This window comes from Salmo trutta, chromosome 11 (assembly GCF_901001165.1).
Source record: "Salmo trutta chromosome 11, fSalTru1.1, whole genome shotgun sequence".
Classification (NCBI taxonomy): Eukaryota; Metazoa; Chordata; class Actinopteri; order Salmoniformes; family Salmonidae; genus Salmo; species Salmo trutta.
Genome location: NC_042967.1, coordinates 16,125,784 through 16,144,497, shown reverse-complemented (window position 1 = coordinate 16,144,497; position 18,714 = coordinate 16,125,784). Strand labels below are relative to the sequence as shown.

At 47.0% G+C, this 18,714-nt stretch overlaps 2 protein-coding genes across 5 annotated transcripts in view; one reads left to right on the top strand and one right to left on the bottom strand.

Moving 5' to 3' along the window:
• Positions 1-20: 20 nt before the first annotated feature.
• Positions 21-4,288, bottom strand: LOC115202310 (integrator complex subunit 12). 2 transcript variants are annotated; one of them, XM_029766380.1, is made up of 7 exons: positions 4,153-4,288; positions 3,553-3,723; positions 2,888-3,046; positions 2,195-2,391; positions 1,815-1,974; positions 1,274-1,426; positions 21-955 (listed from the first exon to the last, which is right to left on the bottom strand). In XM_029766380.1, exons 2-7 carry the CDS (start codon positions 3,709-3,711, stop codon positions 335-337), a joined length of 1,449 nt encoding a protein of 482 aa, XP_029622240.1. In that variant the 5' UTR covers positions 3,712-3,723; positions 4,153-4,288; the 3' UTR covers positions 21-334. The 2 variants fall into 2 exon arrangements, with proteins under 2 accessions (XP_029622240.1, XP_029622242.1); XM_029766382.1 differs by having other exon boundaries at positions 1,280-1,426.
• Positions 4,289-4,506: 218 nt separating this feature from the next.
• Positions 4,507-18,714, top strand: part of gstcd (glutathione S-transferase, C-terminal domain containing) — a 66,488-nt gene continuing 52,280 nt past the window's right edge. For 2 of the 3 annotated variants that reach the window (XM_029766378.1, XM_029766376.1), the window contains exons 1-6: positions 4,507-4,573; positions 4,872-5,118; positions 5,284-5,511; positions 5,854-6,318; positions 8,247-8,510; positions 11,826-11,919. In XM_029766378.1, coding sequence (XP_029622238.1) covers positions 4,918-5,118; positions 5,284-5,511; positions 5,854-6,318; positions 8,247-8,510; positions 11,826-11,919 — 1,252 coding nt within the window. In that variant the 5' untranslated portion in view covers positions 4,507-4,573; positions 4,872-4,917. Of the gene's footprint in view, positions 4,574-4,603; positions 4,699-4,871; positions 5,119-5,283; positions 5,512-5,853; positions 6,319-8,246; positions 8,511-11,825; positions 11,920-18,714 lie in introns of those variants that run through there. The other variant, XM_029766377.1, reaches the window with a different exon arrangement.

The window sequence follows — 18,714 nt, the reverse complement described above, 5'->3', positions numbered from 1 at the left end:
AAAAAGACAATTCTACTATGTCATAAAAATAATACATTTTATTACATTTAGCCCCCCCCCAAACCCAAAACAAACATGTTAATTCAATTTTATGTGACATGGCTGAGTTTGGACAGAACGAAGAGGCACATTATAGCCACTAACAGTATCTCCAGCAGCATTTCATACATCAATGAAATTCAAGTATTCAATTGGATTAGGTTACATCCATATTACAATTCAATGCTCTGGCACTCACTCCCATTCATAACTTCCATCTCTAACATCTTACTAACACACTTCTCTCTTTCTTTCTTTCTTTCTCTTCCTTCCCTCACTACTCCTCTCATTCCATTCATTTCTTCAGCTTCTTCTGAGCTGCTTTCTTCTTCACCATCTGCAGGCGTTTCATGGCGTTGAGCTGAGACTCCTGGGATGTGGGCGCCTTGCCACCCCCTGGCGCTTCAGCTGCCGCCTTCGACCCGTTACCGTTCCCATTCCCTGCTCCATTGCCCCCAGACCCTCCGCCGTTCCCTCCCAGGCTGGGCTGAGACCCGCTGGGGGAGGACCCAGGACTTGTCCCCCTCCCCTGGTTCTCCCCACTGGAGGACCGGTTTAGGGTCTGCTTCCCCAGGGTCAGAGGTGGAGGAGGCTTCAGAGGCACAGAGCTGGAGCCGTTTCCACCATCACCGTTATTTCCATTTCCTCCTCCAATCGCCATCTTGGAGCCACTGCCGCCCAGTCCTCCGCCCGTCTTAGAGCTGGCCAGCCCAGAGAGTCCGGCAGGTTTCTGGCCAGGGGGGATAGAGGTGGAGGAGGTCTTGCTACTTCCACTTGGCCCCGAGGAGCCAGGTTTGGTGTTGGCGCCAGGGCCAGCGGAGGTCTTGGCCCCGAAGGCGGCCCACCCTGTGAGGCCGCTGCCCGACTGCAAGGAGCTGCTGCTACTGGAGGGGTTGGCAGATACTGCTGCAGACGCCTAGGAGGGAAAGAAACAAGCGTTAGAGATGCAATACTCCTAAGCACATCAAAATGGCTCTGATCCTTTCCCCTAGTATAATGTCCAGGTATTACACACGGTCAGTTTGACAATATATATACATTTTGTCTTTACATTCAACCTAAATGTCCGCCATCTTTGAAAAGGCTATTGCACTGTATGCCATGTAATGTTGTATAATGTCTGGGTATTACATGATCAGGTTGCATTAGACAAGGTATATCTTATTGAAATATGTCATTTAACCTAAATATGACTTGTATTTCAAATATGCAGCTTTGGTGTGGTACTGCTTACCTTCACCTCAGTTCGTTTGAAGGCCTGAAAGGTGCTGGATGAGTCGGGTTTGACCTTGAGCTCCGGTTTCTTCACCAGAGGGTCCTTCACCACGGGGGCTGCTGACACAACGGCTGGTGTCGGCTTCTGTGAAGGCTTCTGGGTCTTCTGGGCCTGGCAGGAAAAACAACAACAGCATAAGAACCCATTCAACTGGAGTCTTTTTGGGAGTGTGCAACATTACAGAACATTCAGATAGAAATGTATTGTGTAGAAAATAGATGATTGTCTGTCAGGTAGAGTAAGGAATCGTTTCAGCTCTGTTCAATACATTTCTATCTGCAACCTTCAGAAGGTCTCAACTCACTGAATACACCCCTTGTTATAGCTATTGGTCACATGGTTTGCATCCAAAATGACAATCTATTCCCTATATAGTGCACTACTTCTGACCAGCGCATCTTCTGACCAGCGGATCTGGTCAAAAGTAGTGAACTATGTAAGAAACAGGGTTCCATTTCAGACTCAGCCAGGATGACTTGGTCGTCTATCCATCTCTTACCATGCGTTTCATCTGCCGGGTGCAGCGGGCGCAGTACCACACCAGGCGCGGGTCGTTGACGTCCTTGTCTGTCACCTGGGGCTTGTGGCAGTCCTGGTGGTAGAGGTTGTGGCACTCCTGGCACTCCACTAGCTGGTTGCCCGATGTCACCGTCATCTGCCTGAGGTCATCAAAATGAAACTAATTGATTCATTGATTGATTTTATTTATCAATGAAAATACATTACACACAGTACATACAGCCATTCATCACTGAAGGAGTTAGATGTAGTGTTCATTAGGCACCAAATGGAAAACAGGGACAAACAGGAAAAGACTACATGGACTTTTTCGTTTTCAGTTGCGACCCAAGTGACATTCAAAAACGTCCGGGTACATACCTGCAAACCACACAGGCCAGCCCCATTTCCATGGCGAAGTCGTCAGCGTTGGTCTCCGCGTCGAAGTTGGAGAAGTCAGGCAGAGGTATGTCTTTGAAGGGCTGGACTGTGACAGGGGACGAGCGGTTCTCCTGCTGCTTGGGCTCCAGGCGAGGCTTCTTAGACGGTTCAGGTCCTTCACCTGGCTCTACCCTCACCTGGAAGACAACGGGAAGGTGCTATAAGGGTTAATAAAGGTGTTATGAAGGTGTTAGGAAGGTTATATAAAGGTGTTAGGAAGGTTTATAAAGTTGATATGTAGGTAGTATGTTCTATTTCGACCTCAACAAATGCGGATTTCATACTAAAATGTTGACGTATGACCTTTACGTGACAGTTTACGTTCTGTGTCATCTCAACAAACTGAAGATATGTCACACTGAACAAATGACTCCAATTATGTATCCAATGTATAACATTATGTATGTGCAGTGGATAATTGTGTATGCATGTTTGGTTCTAGATTGTCTCAACAAAAGGAATAGAATTACTGGAATATGGATGAACGTCTTAAAATTCTATGTAATAACATTATGTATGACGAATCATGTTTTCCATGATTTGCAGTACTGGTTTGGTTCTGGAACAAACTAGCCTAGATCATGAATAAATCCCTATCCCCTATTCAGGCACAGCATCCATTCCATTTTGTACCTTTTCTGAAGGCCTCTTCTCCACCTCCTTCTTGCTCTTCTCTGAGCTGCTGGACTTGCTGCTGCTGCTGCTAGATGAAGAGGAGGAGCTGGAGGAGGACTTAGAGTCCTGTTTATTTATGCTCATCTTGGACACCGACACTTTCGTCACCTCCACCTCCTGTTGATAGATACAAGGTCTACACTTGTTGTATTCGGCGCATGTGACAAATAAAGTTTGTTTTTTAAACACGAGGCTTCAGAGCTACTTCTCCAGTATACAAATGTTGGGAGTGACTGAAAGAACTAGAGAGAAGCGGCAGCGAAGGGATGTCTGAAATGGTAACGAGTGACACGGGTAAAGCAAGACACAGGTGCCTAGGTAAGGTTTCATATTTTACACCTCAATCATGTATGTCTATGGATTCCCTTTGGACTACTGTCAAAACCCCATATGATGACATCATTAGAATATAATCGCGCCAGCCTGTAAAATGATGACAACATCATGTTCTGAAGAGAGGTGAATGAATGCCATATAGTATAATAATAATATATGCTCTTTTATCATAAGCCACTTAGTCATGTGAGCATACATTTTTGTACGTATGGGTGGTCCTGGGAATCGATCCTACAATCCTGTCATTGCAAGCACCATGCTCTACCAACTAAGCCACAGTACCTTACCTTCAGTGATGAGCGGTAAGAGGAATCACCCCCTCTGCCAGATAGAGACTCGTCCAGCAGAGCTCTGAGTTTATCCACAGAGTCTTTGCTCTTTGAGTGCAGGTATCCCAGTCCCTTTAGGAAGACAGGGTCCAACTCCAGACTCACAGATGCAGCCATGATCACACTGAGCTGTAGATATAAAGGATATGTAGAATATGGCATAGGCTTTGACTATAGGCCCTACCTGTTTTTAGCCTCATCCAGTTGATAAATATAGTACTGGCTAATTGGTAATCTGACAGCTAGTGAGTAACTTTAGTGATATTGTTGGATGGCAAAGCTAGACAGAAAACATAACCAACTAGTTACTATTGACACAAAGGTCAACTGCTTCTACACTAACTTGCATGTACGTAATGTTAGGTAAGAGATTCTGACTTGTACGTGACTGTCAGCTTCTGAAGCTGTCTAGCAAGGTGTCCAGTTGGCTATCTAGCTATACCAAGTAGCTAAGTTAACGTTAGCCTTGGTTGGGAAACCTGCTAACTAGCTCAAGTAGCTAGCTAGCTAGTAAGCTAGCAAAGGTTAGTTGAGATTCGTCATGCTTGATTACCTTACCTTACTCTCAAATATCTTTAACGTGTATTTCTCACACTAATGTGGTTATTATGACACGTAAATATTTACAGTAACTTAACAAGTAGCATTTGAGCTACTGTAGCTGAAACGCCTTTATTTCCTAGCGGCATTCTTGTCCATCCATTAAATGCATCCGAAGAAACAAAAGCTAATTTGTTGCAAGGACCTCGTCATTACCCGTAGCATATTTTGATTATCTAGACTGTATTCAAAATACGCCACTATAAATATATAGTGTATAAATAATTTTGTAATACAATGTTTACATTTAATTGTGGTATGTATTTGAATGTATGTATCATTGATCAGGTCGGTCTGTATTGGCTGTTACACGTGGAAACTTACTTGAGGAAGTGACGTGCTTACTATAACAACGTGCACAGTGAGCTTCACATGAACTGTAAGTAGCTAATTTCAGTGTATCATAGTTTGCTTGATAGTCAGAACCTAAACAGAAACGAGGCGTGGGCTAACTGTCTGTGTAGAGCACTAACGTTAGCTAAATGTATACCTAGCTAACAGTAGGTACGTTAACGTTGGATATGCAAGCATATGCAAGTCTTAGCTAGCAACGTTAGTCTAGCAGACTAAACTCTACTTCACGATATAGACATACATCTTGAGATGTATGGAGTTAACTTTAGTCAGCTAACTTTGGTCAGAGTTTGTTGCCACAATACCATTTGTTGTGTTTACAGGTTTGATTGACACCAATATTCAACCTATGCAGTACCTCCTGTCACAATGACGCAGACAGACCCACATGAGGAGCAGCAACCAGAGTGTCTCTACCTGGAATTATCCTCCCAAAACGAGCAGCCCTCTGTTTCCCTACACACCTCCATCTCGCTCTTCCTCCTGTCTTACTGCGAGTGCACGTCATTCAAAGTCTTCCTCGTCTCTGCCAAGCCTGACACACAAAGCGCACAATCCTGGAAGTCACAGGTTTGTCATTGTCGATTTGCTTTGCGTTGTAGACAGTAATGACAGGCAAAGAAGTTGGGAAAAACTTTACTGAGCATGTTTCAGTCAACTATAGTACACAATATAGTGAAGGTGAATGAATACATGTCAACATCAATATGTGTAACAACAATATTTCTTTGACAGGTACCAAAGTCTTTAGCTGTCTCGATGGTCCATGTCAAGGACTTGCCAGTGTTGGTGAGGGGCTGCCGTCTCCCCGCCGTACTGGATGAGACTGGGAGGTACTGCAGGGCCGGGCTGGCTGTCGTGCTCAGGCATATTATAGACAGGACCTGTGAGGCAGACCCCAGAAGGAAGGATGTAGCATCACTGCTAGGGTTCAAGAAGACCTGTCTGAAGGCCTGCGCTGAGGTAAGGGGCAACACTCAATTATTATGATATGCATGCAGTGCCATTGGCAAAACTATGAATGATTCTGTTTGTGTATACATGACATTAGTGTTTTTGTTTCTTTTTTTTGTTTTTAGGCATAATTAAATTGTCACACATCCGTAGGAGCTTTCCCATTGGAAAACCAATTGATCTTATATTCTCCCAAAGGGATTTTTTTATGAGCTAGTGAATAAGATGGGATAAACTTGTCTACAAGTTGTCTTGGACACACAGTACTGCTGTATAAACATACAACTCTACATTACACCAATGCCACAAATATTAGTCAAAATGAATGCATGTTCCTCCTCTCCCTTATAGGTGAGCCAATGGACCAGGCTGTGTGAGCTCAGTATCCCCTCGGCCGTGGAGGCCCACCTCCGGCAGCCCACTAACCCATCCCTGCACCTCCCCTCTGCCCTCCTCAACCTCGAAAAGACACTAGGTGAGCCCGTCAAGGTGCACAACGATGACAAGATCCGCCGGCAGAAGCTCCAGCAGCAGAAGAAGAACCAGAAGAAAATCTCTCAGGACCTCCAGGAGGACCAAGGGACAGACATCACCCAGCCCCAGGATTTGCAGTCCGTCGATGGGTTAGAACTCCGAGCAGCCCTGGCCAAGCTGTATGTGGATAGTGGTGCAGTTCCGTCCACGACCACTAGGGAGAGCTCTGACATCAGGAAAGTGAAGACCACAGAGCTGCCGCAGCTGGAGCATGTGTTTGCTGAGGGGCTGTACTTCACTCTGACTGATGTGGTGTTGCTGCCTTGTATCCATCAATACCTGGTAAGGAAGGCCCTTGGAGGTTATCTGTTAGTTATATGTTTGAAGGGAAGTTAGTCTAGAAGTCTTATACAGCCTTCCCTGTAGCTCAGTTGGTAGAGCATGGTGTTTGCAACGCCAGGGTGGTGGGTTCGATTCCCACGGGGGGCCAGCACAGAAAAAAAGAAATGTATGAAATTAAATGTATGCATTCACTACTGTAAGTCGCTCTGGATAAGAGCGTCTGCTAAATGACTAAAATGTTAGCCTGAGCCCGAGATCTGTTTGTGCTGTCTTTCCAACTCCATTGCTGTCACTGGCAAAACGGCACAAACAGATCTGGGACTCAGGCTACAGAGTTCTTGATTTATATTCCACGGACCGAGCCTCCCTTCTGCTGGTCACTAAATATGTAAACTACCAGCACTTCTCTTGCAATCGTGTTTCTTCAATCTTTATGCAACTTGCATTTCCCAGGCCTGTTTAGTCTCCATGCTAGTTTTAAACAAGTGGTAGCTCTGAGTGTGTGGCACATTTTATTTTAACAGTAGCATATTACCCTATTGTCCTCTGTCATCACCTGCTACCTCATTTGAGTACTTACACCTGTTGCTATGTCAACCATATTATGAAGGCCTCTGAAATGATGCATGACACCCTTCTACATTGAATGTCTCATCAGGTGGTACCTGTACACCCACAGAGGCTTTACACAGTGGAAACCAGGCAGAACAGTGCCTTCCTAAGACTGTGTATGTGTGTCGGCACAGATTCTATTCTCAAAGGTGGTCCACCTGGCTGTGGATGATAGCACCACAATGACAAATAGGTCTATTTTAAATGTAGTTGGTTGATATGCAATTCAATGAACCGGCTTTGGGATCATGCTTCGTTCGACGTGCTGATTTTAAAATGTCATTGTCATGGGGACAGAGCCTAATTACAGATATGAGAAATTAGGCTGCGAGAGTGGTGTTGAAAGGATGAGATTTGCTGCCAATCACTTACTGTAGTTCATCATCAAGTTAGTTTGTAAAATAAGTTATTTTAATTTGCCCCTAGCTGAATTTTCCTTGGAACTTTTTATTTATAGATTTCCCATATTTTGTTTAGTGTTTTGGTGGTTTGAGTTTTTATGAGATGCCACCACGGGGTGTTAGTTATCGATCTATTATGCCTTGGAGCCAAGCGGCCAACAGGGTCTCCTCTGCACACCTCTCTCCTCTTCTCTTCCATCTCTCCTCCTGTTCTCATAGCTGTATAGCCTGGGATTGGAATTAAGTGAAGTTCTCACAATAAGGCTCTTAGGGGTCAGCTGTGCTCCAGTGGTTTCCAGTTTCACACTCAGCCTATCATGTCTCCTTTCTTCTCCCACACAGCCACTACTGTCTATCCACAGATCCACAGGACAGAGCCAGATAAAATACCCTTGGCTTTATCTACTGTCACCTCTTTCTATGCTCTGTCAGTTTCTCTCTCTATTCTCTCTCTCTCTCTCTCTTGGAAACACACACACATGTTATGTTATTCTATCCTCGTGGGAACCTTCAATTCATTTCCATTCAAAATCCTATTTTCCCTAAACCTTACCATAACACTAACCCCATACCCTAATTCTAACCCTAACCTTAATTGTAACCCTGAACCTAATCCCTAAACTTAAAATAGCCTTTGTCCTCATGGGAATGTGGGAAATGTCCCCAACAGGGAGACATTTTCTTGTTTTACTATCCTTGTGGGGATTTTAGGTCCCCACAAGGATAGAATAAGTAACACACACACCCCTCCCTTTCTTAGTGCCTGTCTCTCTCCTCCATCTCCAGAGGGGTGATGAGTGGAGGGGATCAGCCTGGTGGAACCTGGGCTCTTGGTTCAGTGCAGATGACACTTCTGATGAATCACTTAGCTGACTCAGACCCCCATCTTCACTTTTCCCTCATCCTCCTCCACAGAGCTCCCTCCAGAGCCACAACGCCAGCACACTGTCCCAGCTGCCTCTCTTGCTGCGCTGGTACCTCCAGGTCCAGGAAGTCCCCGGGGTCCCTAGGGCGGCCCAGGCCTGTGGGATGGCCCTCTCCACCCCCAAGGCCCTCACTACCGGCCCCCCAACCATAGCCAAAGCACAACAGCCCAGCCAAGCAAATCAGGAAAGCCTGGAGACGACGAAGGAGGTGCACTTCGTTGGAGGCCCCAGGCCCACGATGACTAAACTCAAAGTAATTGAATATATTTTAATCTCTCTCCCACTCCCTCTCGGTCTCTTTCCCTCTCTCTTTCCCTCGCTCTCTCTATCAACTCTCCCCTCATGCCTTCCCACCATCTCTTTTTGGGAGGATTAGATGAGGCACATTGAAGGTTTCAGGAAAGCTGTCATTGGTAAAAACTCACATGCTCTCTAGCAGCAGCGCCTTTCTCTCTTGAATGCCTCTAGGCACATCGCGCGCAAACACACATAACTGTCCCAATATAGTACTCCCTCTTCCTACTGACTGTGTCCCTGAGCTGCAACGATAAAGGATTTATGCATTCCAGTTGGTTGTAAAATTGTCCCGCTTCCTATAATTGAAGGCTTTCTCGCAGATTATTGCGGCCTTGCTGTTGCGTTCTGTTACTTTAAAGGCTGGTTTGCAGTTGGTCTATCGATGTTTGTGGACTGTCGCTGTGACATAATGAACATTGTATTTTCGTCCAACATCAAACTTGACGTTGTCGTTATGAAAAATAATTACAAAACGACAGCCAGGCAACTCAAAGGTACTTTCTAAACAATGATTTAGTTCGTTGCGAGTTTATTGGCTAGATAGCTAGCTGGCTAGCCAGTTACAAAAATGAACAGAGTAACGTTATAGCTGACGACGTCGGGAATTTACGATAGCTACTTTTTATTCATTGAGGAAAATAAACCCAACACAACATCATCATTACTTGCAAGGTAAAATTGCTTAAGGTTGTGAGTGTGACGAAATAAAAGTAGGTCATTCTGTCTGTGAATTTTAGAACTTCGGCAACGTCTTGTCACATTTGGATTTGTTGCTGTAGCAGCCCAGTAACCACGACAACGGACGTTGCAACGTCAGTCGCAGAGACATGAACTTTTTTCATGTCTGTGCAACAAGGGAACCGACAGTCGCAGCGATGGTCTACAGACATTCCACATGAGTATACATTAAATGTCGTTTTGACCAGCTACCATTGTCGCGTTCTAATTGTTTACAGACATGTCATTAGACCAAGTGTAAACCGCATTTAATATTGATTTGCGGTGTAATTGTTTGACAGGTAATCAAATGTTTGTCCCATAGGCCACTTTTATATTTGCCACCACTTTACACTATAGTGCACATCTTTCACTTTCCCCTCAGACTTTGATTTGAATAAAAACACTGAATCCAATACAAAAATAATAAAATTTTACAGCCAGACTATCCTGCTTGTAGTAATTGCAAAAAAACATCACCACTGCTCAGAGTACACACCCGCTAGCATAATTACTCCACACTCTCAATATAGCCTACAGCCTCTCAGGGTGTAATCACTAGCATTGTTAGCACGGTTAGCGCTGGACTCCAAATGGCTGCCTGGAACACGTTATGGAGTAGCGGTTTCAGTGGGACATAAACCAACACAGCTGTCAAGGCAGGAAACTGCAACCTCAGCTGGCTCAAACCTTCCTAACCCTGAACACCCTCACTGTTCTCTGGCACGGCTGGTCCCAAGTATAAATCTGAGATTTCTTGCTGGCCACACAGATATGATATCCAACTACGGCAGGAAGTGCATCAGCCAATCGTAAATGTTGATAAGTTGCCCTCTTAGAATGTGATATTCAACCCTGGTCGATTACGGAGTAGACACAGGTGCACACAGTTAGAACATGCACTGACATAGGAACATACACACACATACTGCCCACACACATATACTGCCGTCCCTCGCCTGCCCAGACGGATTTCGGTGCTGGTTGGCTTTGTGTGTGTCTGCATGTGTTTGTGTGGTCGTCACCAGCAGGACTGGAGTGCAGCTGTTGTACGGTCTGGGGCCTTGGTGGAGCCAAGGGGCCTGTGTGTGTAGAGGCCAGCCCAGGGCGTCACAGACAGAGAGAAAGACAGAAAGAGAGAGGGCTAGGCTCCAACAGTGTGACGTGCTATCCCTCACTGCTGCTTACCAAAGCCAGCACTACATCTCATCTGTCCACCACACAAACAATCTGAATCACCTCCTACTGTGAATCTGAGAATATAATTGTATACAGAGCTGCTTCACCTTGTCTTCCCATTTCACTCACTCACACACACTGTAGTGAGGGAGAAGATTGACACACCCAGTGATGTCTGTCAGTCATAGAGCCTCTTTCCCCCAGCTCTCTGTGTGTGTGTGTGCCAGGCTTCCAAAGGCTTCTTGCCAGGTGCACTGAGATATAAGAGTGACAGTTTCCAAATGTATCTCTGCAGTATGTACCTACTGTCTCCAACGCTGTAGTGCACCAGCTTGGAACTGGTTCAAGAGGCCATTTTATTTTTGTTACCCAACAATGACAAAACAGCCAGCCTTTTCAAGGTCATTTTTATAGTTTGTGATTTTCCCTGAGATAAAGAGAGAGCATGCCTAACTATAAAAATGACCTTGAAAAGGCTGTGTGTTTTGTGTCATTGTTGGGTAACAAAAATAAAATGGCCTCTTGAACCAGTTTCAAAATCACAAACTATAAAAATGACCTTGAAAAGGCTGGCTGTTTTGTCATTGTTGGGTAACAAAAATAAAATGGCCTCTTGAACCAGTTCCAAGCTGGTGCACTACAGCGTAGGAGACAGTAGGTACATACTGCAGAGATGCATTTGGAAACTGTCACTCTTATATCTCAGGCATACAGCAAATGCCCTTATTTTCATACTTACTTATTTCCATGAAGTCCATTTATTTTAATGGAAAAAGATAACAATAAAAAAGCTGCCAAGGCAGGTTAGCTCAAAGCTTTTGATTTCGATGAAGAATGTGAATGTGATTTAATATGCCGTTTAGAAAACACCTGCCCTTTTTTATGCCTGAAGAAAGAGGGCATTGTTTTCTACTAATGAAAGATAAAAGGCAATTTTGTGTAATACTACTTCTAATATCTTGCTAACTTTTGATGAGGAATGTTCTTAGTTCACAAAGCTTTCAGAACGCTTTCATCCAGTATCCAAAGGCCAGTGTTCAAAGATGCAGTGTTTGTCCCCATCTGTAGCTCTTTACCTGTAATATCTATCTCTTCAGTTCTGGGGAACACCTCCATCCCCCCTATGAGCCGGGTAACAAGGCCAACTTAACAGACAGTGTGTTTCTCTACAGGGAGAGAACGAGAGAGGAAAGAAAAAGCGGTCTTTGTCCTCAGGTGGTTCTTCAGATTGGAACAGGGTTAACGGCGGTCAGGGTGGAGGAGCGCTCCCTACTCTCTGTAAACCACTTCATTACTGCTGGTTGACACCGGAAAAACCCTGTAGGCTCTGAGAGAGAAGTTTCTATGGTAACCTTGATGGTGGGTGTTCCCGCAGGAGAGTGGTATTGAGGCCGTCTTCTCACCTCATCCTTGCCCTTCCTGGACCCTCCCCTGGGACAGCTTACCGGAGGCCGTCAACCCCACTGAAGGTACTACTGTCATCCCTCTCTCCTCTCATCCCTCTTCCCTCTCTCCTTTCCTGTCTCCCTTCGTTCATCCATCTCTCCATCCTTTTCTCCATTCCTCATCCAATCACCCTTACTGAGCCAGAAAGCCATATCAAACACCATTGATATCTGCGGGAGCATCCCGGTACACGCTGCATACATTTTTGCATAAAACATCACTACTACTTTGGCTTGGTGAGTTCCATCGACGAGTCGCCCCCTTTCAAACAAAAACACACACAATCAGTGGAAGTGCCTGTGACCGGCCGAGCCTTTCGAGACGTAATGCGTTCTCCAAGGAGCCCACCCTAATGAATTCTGAAGCGGTACCTTGCTGTGACGTATTCTCTGTGTGGTTGGGGCTAAGTGAGAAACAAGCCTGTCACCGGGACAGGGACACACTCCTCGGCCCGTAGAGCCGTCGTCGGGAACACAGTGGCGGCTCTGTTGCCGTGGCAGCCGTGTCTGACGGACGGACGGTGGAAGCAGGGTTGTTTGCAGTCCCAGGTGAAATGAGTCTCTCCTTGGAGGTGGAGGGGGCGAGTGAGCACTTTCCTTATTAGTGTGTTTATTATACCCTGAGAAGGCTAATAAATGAGGTGTGTGTGTGTGCGCGCCTTAATGAGGATGATAGATGCTAGTGTTATTCTAGCGCAGCGAGAAGGGGTTCCATTACACGTGTGTGTGTGTGTGTGTGCGCACATTCACATGTGTGTCATGCTTACAGCTCATCTTAACGTGCATTAAAGCAGCTGGAGTACATCAAGGTCATTATAGAGGAATGTGTATGTACAGATAGCAAGAACACGCACACACACAGTAGTGGGTTCAGTTCAGTGGGTAAAAGAGTGAGGAAATGCATCCCACCTTACACTGAATTAATTTCAATACACTACAGTGGCATCATGTCCTTTATTTGTGTAAAGGAGAGAAGACAAAGGAGCATCTTCAAACTATTGAGATGCCCCAAACGGTTGTCTGTGATAAAATGGCAGGATTGTTCTCTCAGGTTGTTCCTGTGCTTTCTGTCTAACTGAATCTTGGATTTCAAACAAGGATGTTGTGTGGGTGTGAAGGTACATGTCGTTTTGGTCAGTGTTGTCTGTTCTAAGAATTTTCCTTCCTTTTCCGTTGTCTGTGTGGTTCCGGCCAGTGGGCGGATACGGGAGGTATTCAGACAACCGTCCTCCAGTTTCTTTCCAATGAGTTCAGCAGACAGTACCGAGAACAAAACATGTTCTCATTCAGAAGTAGTTTAACACAGGAACTTGAAATCAACCGGCTCTGGATTAGCTATTTTAGTTACCTCCAACCTCTCACATAACTGTCCAGACATTGGCAATATTCCACTTGTCCTTCCCTTTCCAGTCATGCATTCCTTATCACCCCGACATGTTATCTCTTTATATGCACTCCAGTCCAGACATTTGCTAAATTGACACTCAAGCATACTCACATTCTCTCTCTCTCTCTCTCTCTCTCTCTCTCTCTCTCTCTCTCTCTCTCTCTCTCTCTCTCTCTCTCTCGGTCTCTCGCTCTCGGTGTGTGTGTGTCTCTTTCTCTGCTCCTATACACTGCTAAACAGAGCTAAGTAGTGTGGGCAGTGTGACCGTTCTGAGTGGGTGAGTCATAGAGAAACTTGATGTTGTTGGATACTCTGGTAGATGAACAGAGGCTCTAAAGGGATCCGTGTGACTGCTGCTGGCTGTAGTGTAGGTAGGTTCCCTCTGTGTTCCTGAGTCAGGGTAATTAGTCAGAGTGGAGATGAGACAGACAATTTGTCATGGCCCTGTAGTGACCGAGCTTTCAACGTCTGTCAGCGCCTCGCCAAACACACCCATCCTTCTACCACCACCTCACAAGGACACAGCAGACAAATGAGCAGGGAGGTGGTGTCACTGCAGCCATGCATCAAATCAAATGTCATTGGTCACATACACATATTTAGCAGATGTTGGGTGTAGTGAAATGCTTGTTTTCCTAGCTCCAACAGTGCAGTAGTATCTAACAATGCACACACAACTAAAAGTAAAATAATGGAATTAAGAAATATATAAATATTAGGACGAGCAATGTCGGAGTGGCATAGACTAGAATTAAGCAATAAGGCCCGAGGGGGTGTGGTATATGATCAATATACTACTGTATATTGGCCATATATCACAAGCCCCCGAGGTGCCTTATTGCTATTATAAACTGGTTACCAAATGTTTTGTCGTACCTGTGGTATACTGTCTGGCTATCAGCCAATCAGCATTCGGGGCTCGAACCACCCATTTTCTAATACAGTATATACATATGAAATGAGTAAATCAGTATGTAAACATTATTAAAGTGGCCAGTGATTCCATGTCTATGTATATAGGACAGCTTCCTCTAAGGTGCAAGGTGAGTAACTGGGTGGTATCCGGCTAGTGATGGCTGTTTAACAGTCTGTTGGCCTTGAGATTGAAGCTGTTTTTCAGTCTCTCGGTCCCAGCTTTGATGCACCTGCACTGACCTCACCTTCTGGATGATAGCGGGGTGAACAAATCAAATGTATTTATATAGCCCTTCTTACATCAGCTGATATCTCAAAGTGCTGTACAGAAACCCAGCCTAAAACCCCAAACAGCAAGAAATGCAGGTGTAGAAGCACGGTGGCTAGGAAAAACTCCCTAGAAAGTCCAAACCTAGGAAGAAACCTAGAGAGGAACCAGGCTATGAGGGGTGGCCAGTCCTCTTCTGGCTGTTCCGGGTGGAGATTATAACAGCACATGGCCAAGATGTTCAAATGTTCATAAATGACCAGCATTGTCAAATAATAATGAACAGGCAGTGGCTCGGGTGGTTGTTGTCCTTGATGATCTTTTTGGCCTTTCTGTGACAATGGTTGCTGTAGGTGTCCTGGAGGGCGGGCAGTGTGCCCCCGGTGATGCATTGGGCAGACCGCACCACCCTCTGGAGAGCCCTGTGGTCGCGGGCGGTGCAGTTGCCGTACCAGGCGGTGTTACAGCCCGACAGGATGCTCACAATTGTGCATCTGTAAAAGTTTGTGGGCCTTAGGGGCCAAGCCAAATTTCTTCAGCCTCCTGAGGTTGAAGAGACGCTGTTGCGCCTTCTTCACCACACTGTCTGTGTGGGTGGACCATTTCAGACTTTCAGTGATGTGTATGCCGAGGAACTTGAAGCTTTTCACCTTCTCCACTGCGGTCCCGTGGATGTGGATAGGGGGGTGCTCCCTCTGCTGTTTCCTGAAGTCCACGATTAGCTCCTTCGTTTTGTTGAGGGAGAGCTTATTTTCCTTGCACCACTCTGCCTTCATGTCCTTCCTGGTGGCTTTATCGTCATTGTTGGTAATCAGGCCTACTACTGTTGTGTCGTCTGCAAACTTGATGATTGAGTTGGTGGCATGCGTGGCCACGCAGTTGTGGGGGAACAGGGAGTACAGGATGGGGCTGAGCACGCACCCTTGTGGTGCCCCTGTGTTAAGGATCAGTGAAGTGGAGATATTGTTTCCTACCTTCACTACCTGGGGGTGGCCTATCAGGAAGTCCAGGACCCAGTTGCACAGAGTGGGGTTCAGACCCCAGGGCCCCCGAGCTTAATGATGAGCTTGGCGGGTGTTGAAGGCTGAGCTATACTCAATGAACAGCATTCTTACATGGGTATTCCTTGTGTCCAGATATGAATCTATTGGGGCGTTAAGCAAATTGAAGTGGGTCTAGGGTGTCAGGTAGAGGTGATATGATCCTTAACTAGCCTCCCAAAGCACTTCATGATGACAGAAGTGAGTGCTACTGGTCGATAGTCATTTAGTTCAGTTACCTTCACTTTCTTGGGTACAGGAACAATGGTGGACATCTTGAAGCAAGTGGGGACAGCAGACTGGGATAGGGAGAGATTGAATATGTCCGTAAACATTCCAGCGAGCTGGTCTGCGCATGCGCCGAGGATGCGGCTAGGGATGCCGTCTGTGCCTGCAGCCACGCGTGGAGGAGGTGCCGCCGCCTGGGCCTGCCTGCAGCCACGCGTGGAGGAGGTGCCGCCGCCTGGGCCTGCCTGCAGCCACGCGTGGAGGAGGTGCCGCCGCCTGGGCCTGCCTGCAGCCACGCGTGGAGGAGGTGCCGCCGCCTGGGCCTGCCTGCAGCCACGCGTGGAGGAGGTGCCGCCGCCGCCTGGGCCTGCCTGCAGCCACGCGTGGAGGAGGTGCCGCCGCCGCCGCCTGGGCCTGCCTGCAGCCACGCGTGGAGGAGGTGCCGCCGCCGCCTGGGCCTGCCTGCAGCCACGCGTGGAGGAGGTGCCGCCGCCGCCTGGGCCTGCCTGCCTGCAGCCACGCGTGGAGGAGGTGCCGCCGCCGCCTGGCCTGCCTGCCTGCAGCCACGCGTGGAGGAGGTGCCGCCGCCGCCGCCTGGGCCGGCCTGCAGCCACGCGTGGAGGAGGTGCCGCCGCCGCCTGGGCCTGCCTGCAGCCACGCGTGGAGGAGGTGCCGCCGCCGCCTGGGCCTGCCTGCAGCCACGCGTGGAGGAGGTGCCGCCGCCCGCCTGGGCCTGCCTGCAGCCACGCGTGGAGGAGGTGCCGCCGCCGCCTGGGCCTGCCTGCAGCCACGCGTGGAGGAGGTGCCGCCGCCGCCGCCTGGGCCTGCCTGCAGCCACGCGTGGAGGAGGTGCCGCCGCCGCCGCCTGGGCCGGCCTGCAGCCACGCGTGGAGGAGGTGCCGCCGCCGCCTGGGCCGGCCTGCAGCCACGCGTGGAGGAGGTGCCGCCGCCGCCTGGGCCGGCCTGCAGCCACGCGTGGAGGAGGTGCCGCCGCCTGGGCCGGCCTGCAGCCACGCGTGGAGGAACGGAACGGAACGGAACGGGGGGGAGAGAGAGAGAGAGAGAGAGAGAGAGAGAGAGAGAGATGCACATAGCTGTCATGCCTATAACATTATTCTCATTACGAGCTCTTGTTTTGTTACAAGGAGATTAATGAACAGAGTTAATGTTAGGATCATTGTTGCTGAAGTCTTGTGGGGGTGTAGGCTTAGTGAAGGCCAAGGTGTTGTCAGGGCCGGGTGTAGGCTTAGTGAAGGTGTAAGTGGAGGCCAAGGTGTTGTGGGGGTGTAGGCTTAGTGAAGGTGTAAGTGGAGGCCAAGGTGTTGTCGGGGCGGGGGTGTAGGCTTAGTGGAAGTGGAGGCCAAGGTGTTGTCGGGGCGGGGGTGTAGGCTTAGTGGAAGTGGAGGCCAAGGTGTTGGCGGGGGTGTAGGCTTAGTGAAGGTGTAAGTGGAGGCCAAGGTGTTGGCGGGGGTGTAGGCTTAGTGAAGGTGTAAGTGGAGGCCAAGGTGTTGTCGGGGCGGGGGTGTAGGCTTAGTGAAGGTGTAAGTGGAGGCCAAGGTGTTTTCGGGGCGGGGGTGTAGGCTTCGTGTAAGTGGAGGCCAAGGTGTTATTGGGGCGGGGGTGTTGGCTTAGTGAAGGTGAAAATGGAGGTGAAGTACCGATGATAAATGTGGTGCGGTTGCTTTGACAACAACACGAACATCCCTCTGTGCGCACACTGTGACTTGAAGGAAGATTTGAACCCACTTAACCACAAAATGTTTCCAAGTTTTCACCATCATTGTAAAGCCCTAGTTATTTTGTTGCTTTGACAGTCATTTCTGAAGATTATTATTGTCCCCTACAGCTGCATCATTCTTTGGGGATGACATGTTTACTGTTGCCTTGTTTGGTTCATGTTCACTGAAGCTGGAGACTCATATCTCCCTCTATCTTCCCTGTTTCTTTATTTCAATATGGTGAAACTATTCCTTTTTAAATACAACTATTCCCTGTTTCTTTATTTCAATATGGTGAAACTATTCCTTTTTCATTAAAACTATTCCTTGTTACTTTATTTGGCACCTAATAGGCACCTAATATAACCACTTTATTTAATTGAACCTCTTGAAATGGGAAATCATGTTTTTATTAAGTTTAACGTGCTCTTTATGACAATGTTAAAATGAGGTGACACTACTAGAGGTCGACCGATTTCATCGGCTTGGCCGATTTCGAGTTTTCATAACAATCGGTAATCGTCCTTTTTTGACGTTGATTATGGCCGATTACATTGCAATCCACGAGGAGACTGTGTGGCAGGCTGAGCACCTGTTACGTGAGTGCAGCATTAAAAGGACCTTGTGGCTGCAAGGAGCCAAGGTAAGTTGCTAGCTAGCATTAAACTTATCTCATAAAAAAAACAATCAATCAATCTTCACAATCACTAGTTAACTACACATGGTTGATGATATTACTAGGTTAACTAAATCAAATCAAAGTTTATTTGTCACGTGCGCCGAATACAACAGGCAGTGAAATGCTTACTTACAGGCTCTAACCAATAGTGCAAAAAAGGTGATAGGTGAACAATAGGTAAGTAAAGAAATAAAACAACAGTAAAAAGACAGGCTATATACAGTAGCGAGGCTATAAAAGTAGCGAGGCTAAATACAGACACTAGCTTGTCCTGCGTTGCATATAATCAAAGCGGTGCCTGTTAATTTGCCATCGAATCACAGCCCACTTCAACTCTGCCAAATAAATGGGTGATGATTTAACAAAAGCACATTTGTGAAAAAAGCACAATCGTTGCACAAATGTACCTAGCCATGAACATCAATGCCTTCTTTCAATACACAGAAGTATATTTTTTTAAACCTGCATTTTAGCAGGCAATATTAACTAGGGAAATTGTGTCACTTCTCTTGCGTTCAGTGCAAGCAGAATCAGGGTATATGCAGCAGTTTGGGGCGGCTTTCTCATTGCGAACTGTGTGAAGA

Bases quoted from the DNA above. Each gene is read 5' to 3' on its own strand.
- LOC115202310 (XM_029766380.1), bottom strand. From the start codon at position 3,711: ATGGCTGCATCTGTGAGTCTGGAGTTGGACCCTGTCTTCCTAAAGGGA. The intron at 3,047-3,552 runs GTAAGGTACTGT...ATCTATCAACAG, and splicing joins CTTACCGCTCATCACTGAAG to GAGGTGGAGGTGACGAAAGT. The intron at 1,427-1,814 runs GTAAGAGATGGA...TTTTCCTGCCAG, and splicing joins CCCGGCAGATGAAACGCATG to GCCCAGAAGACCCAGAAGCC.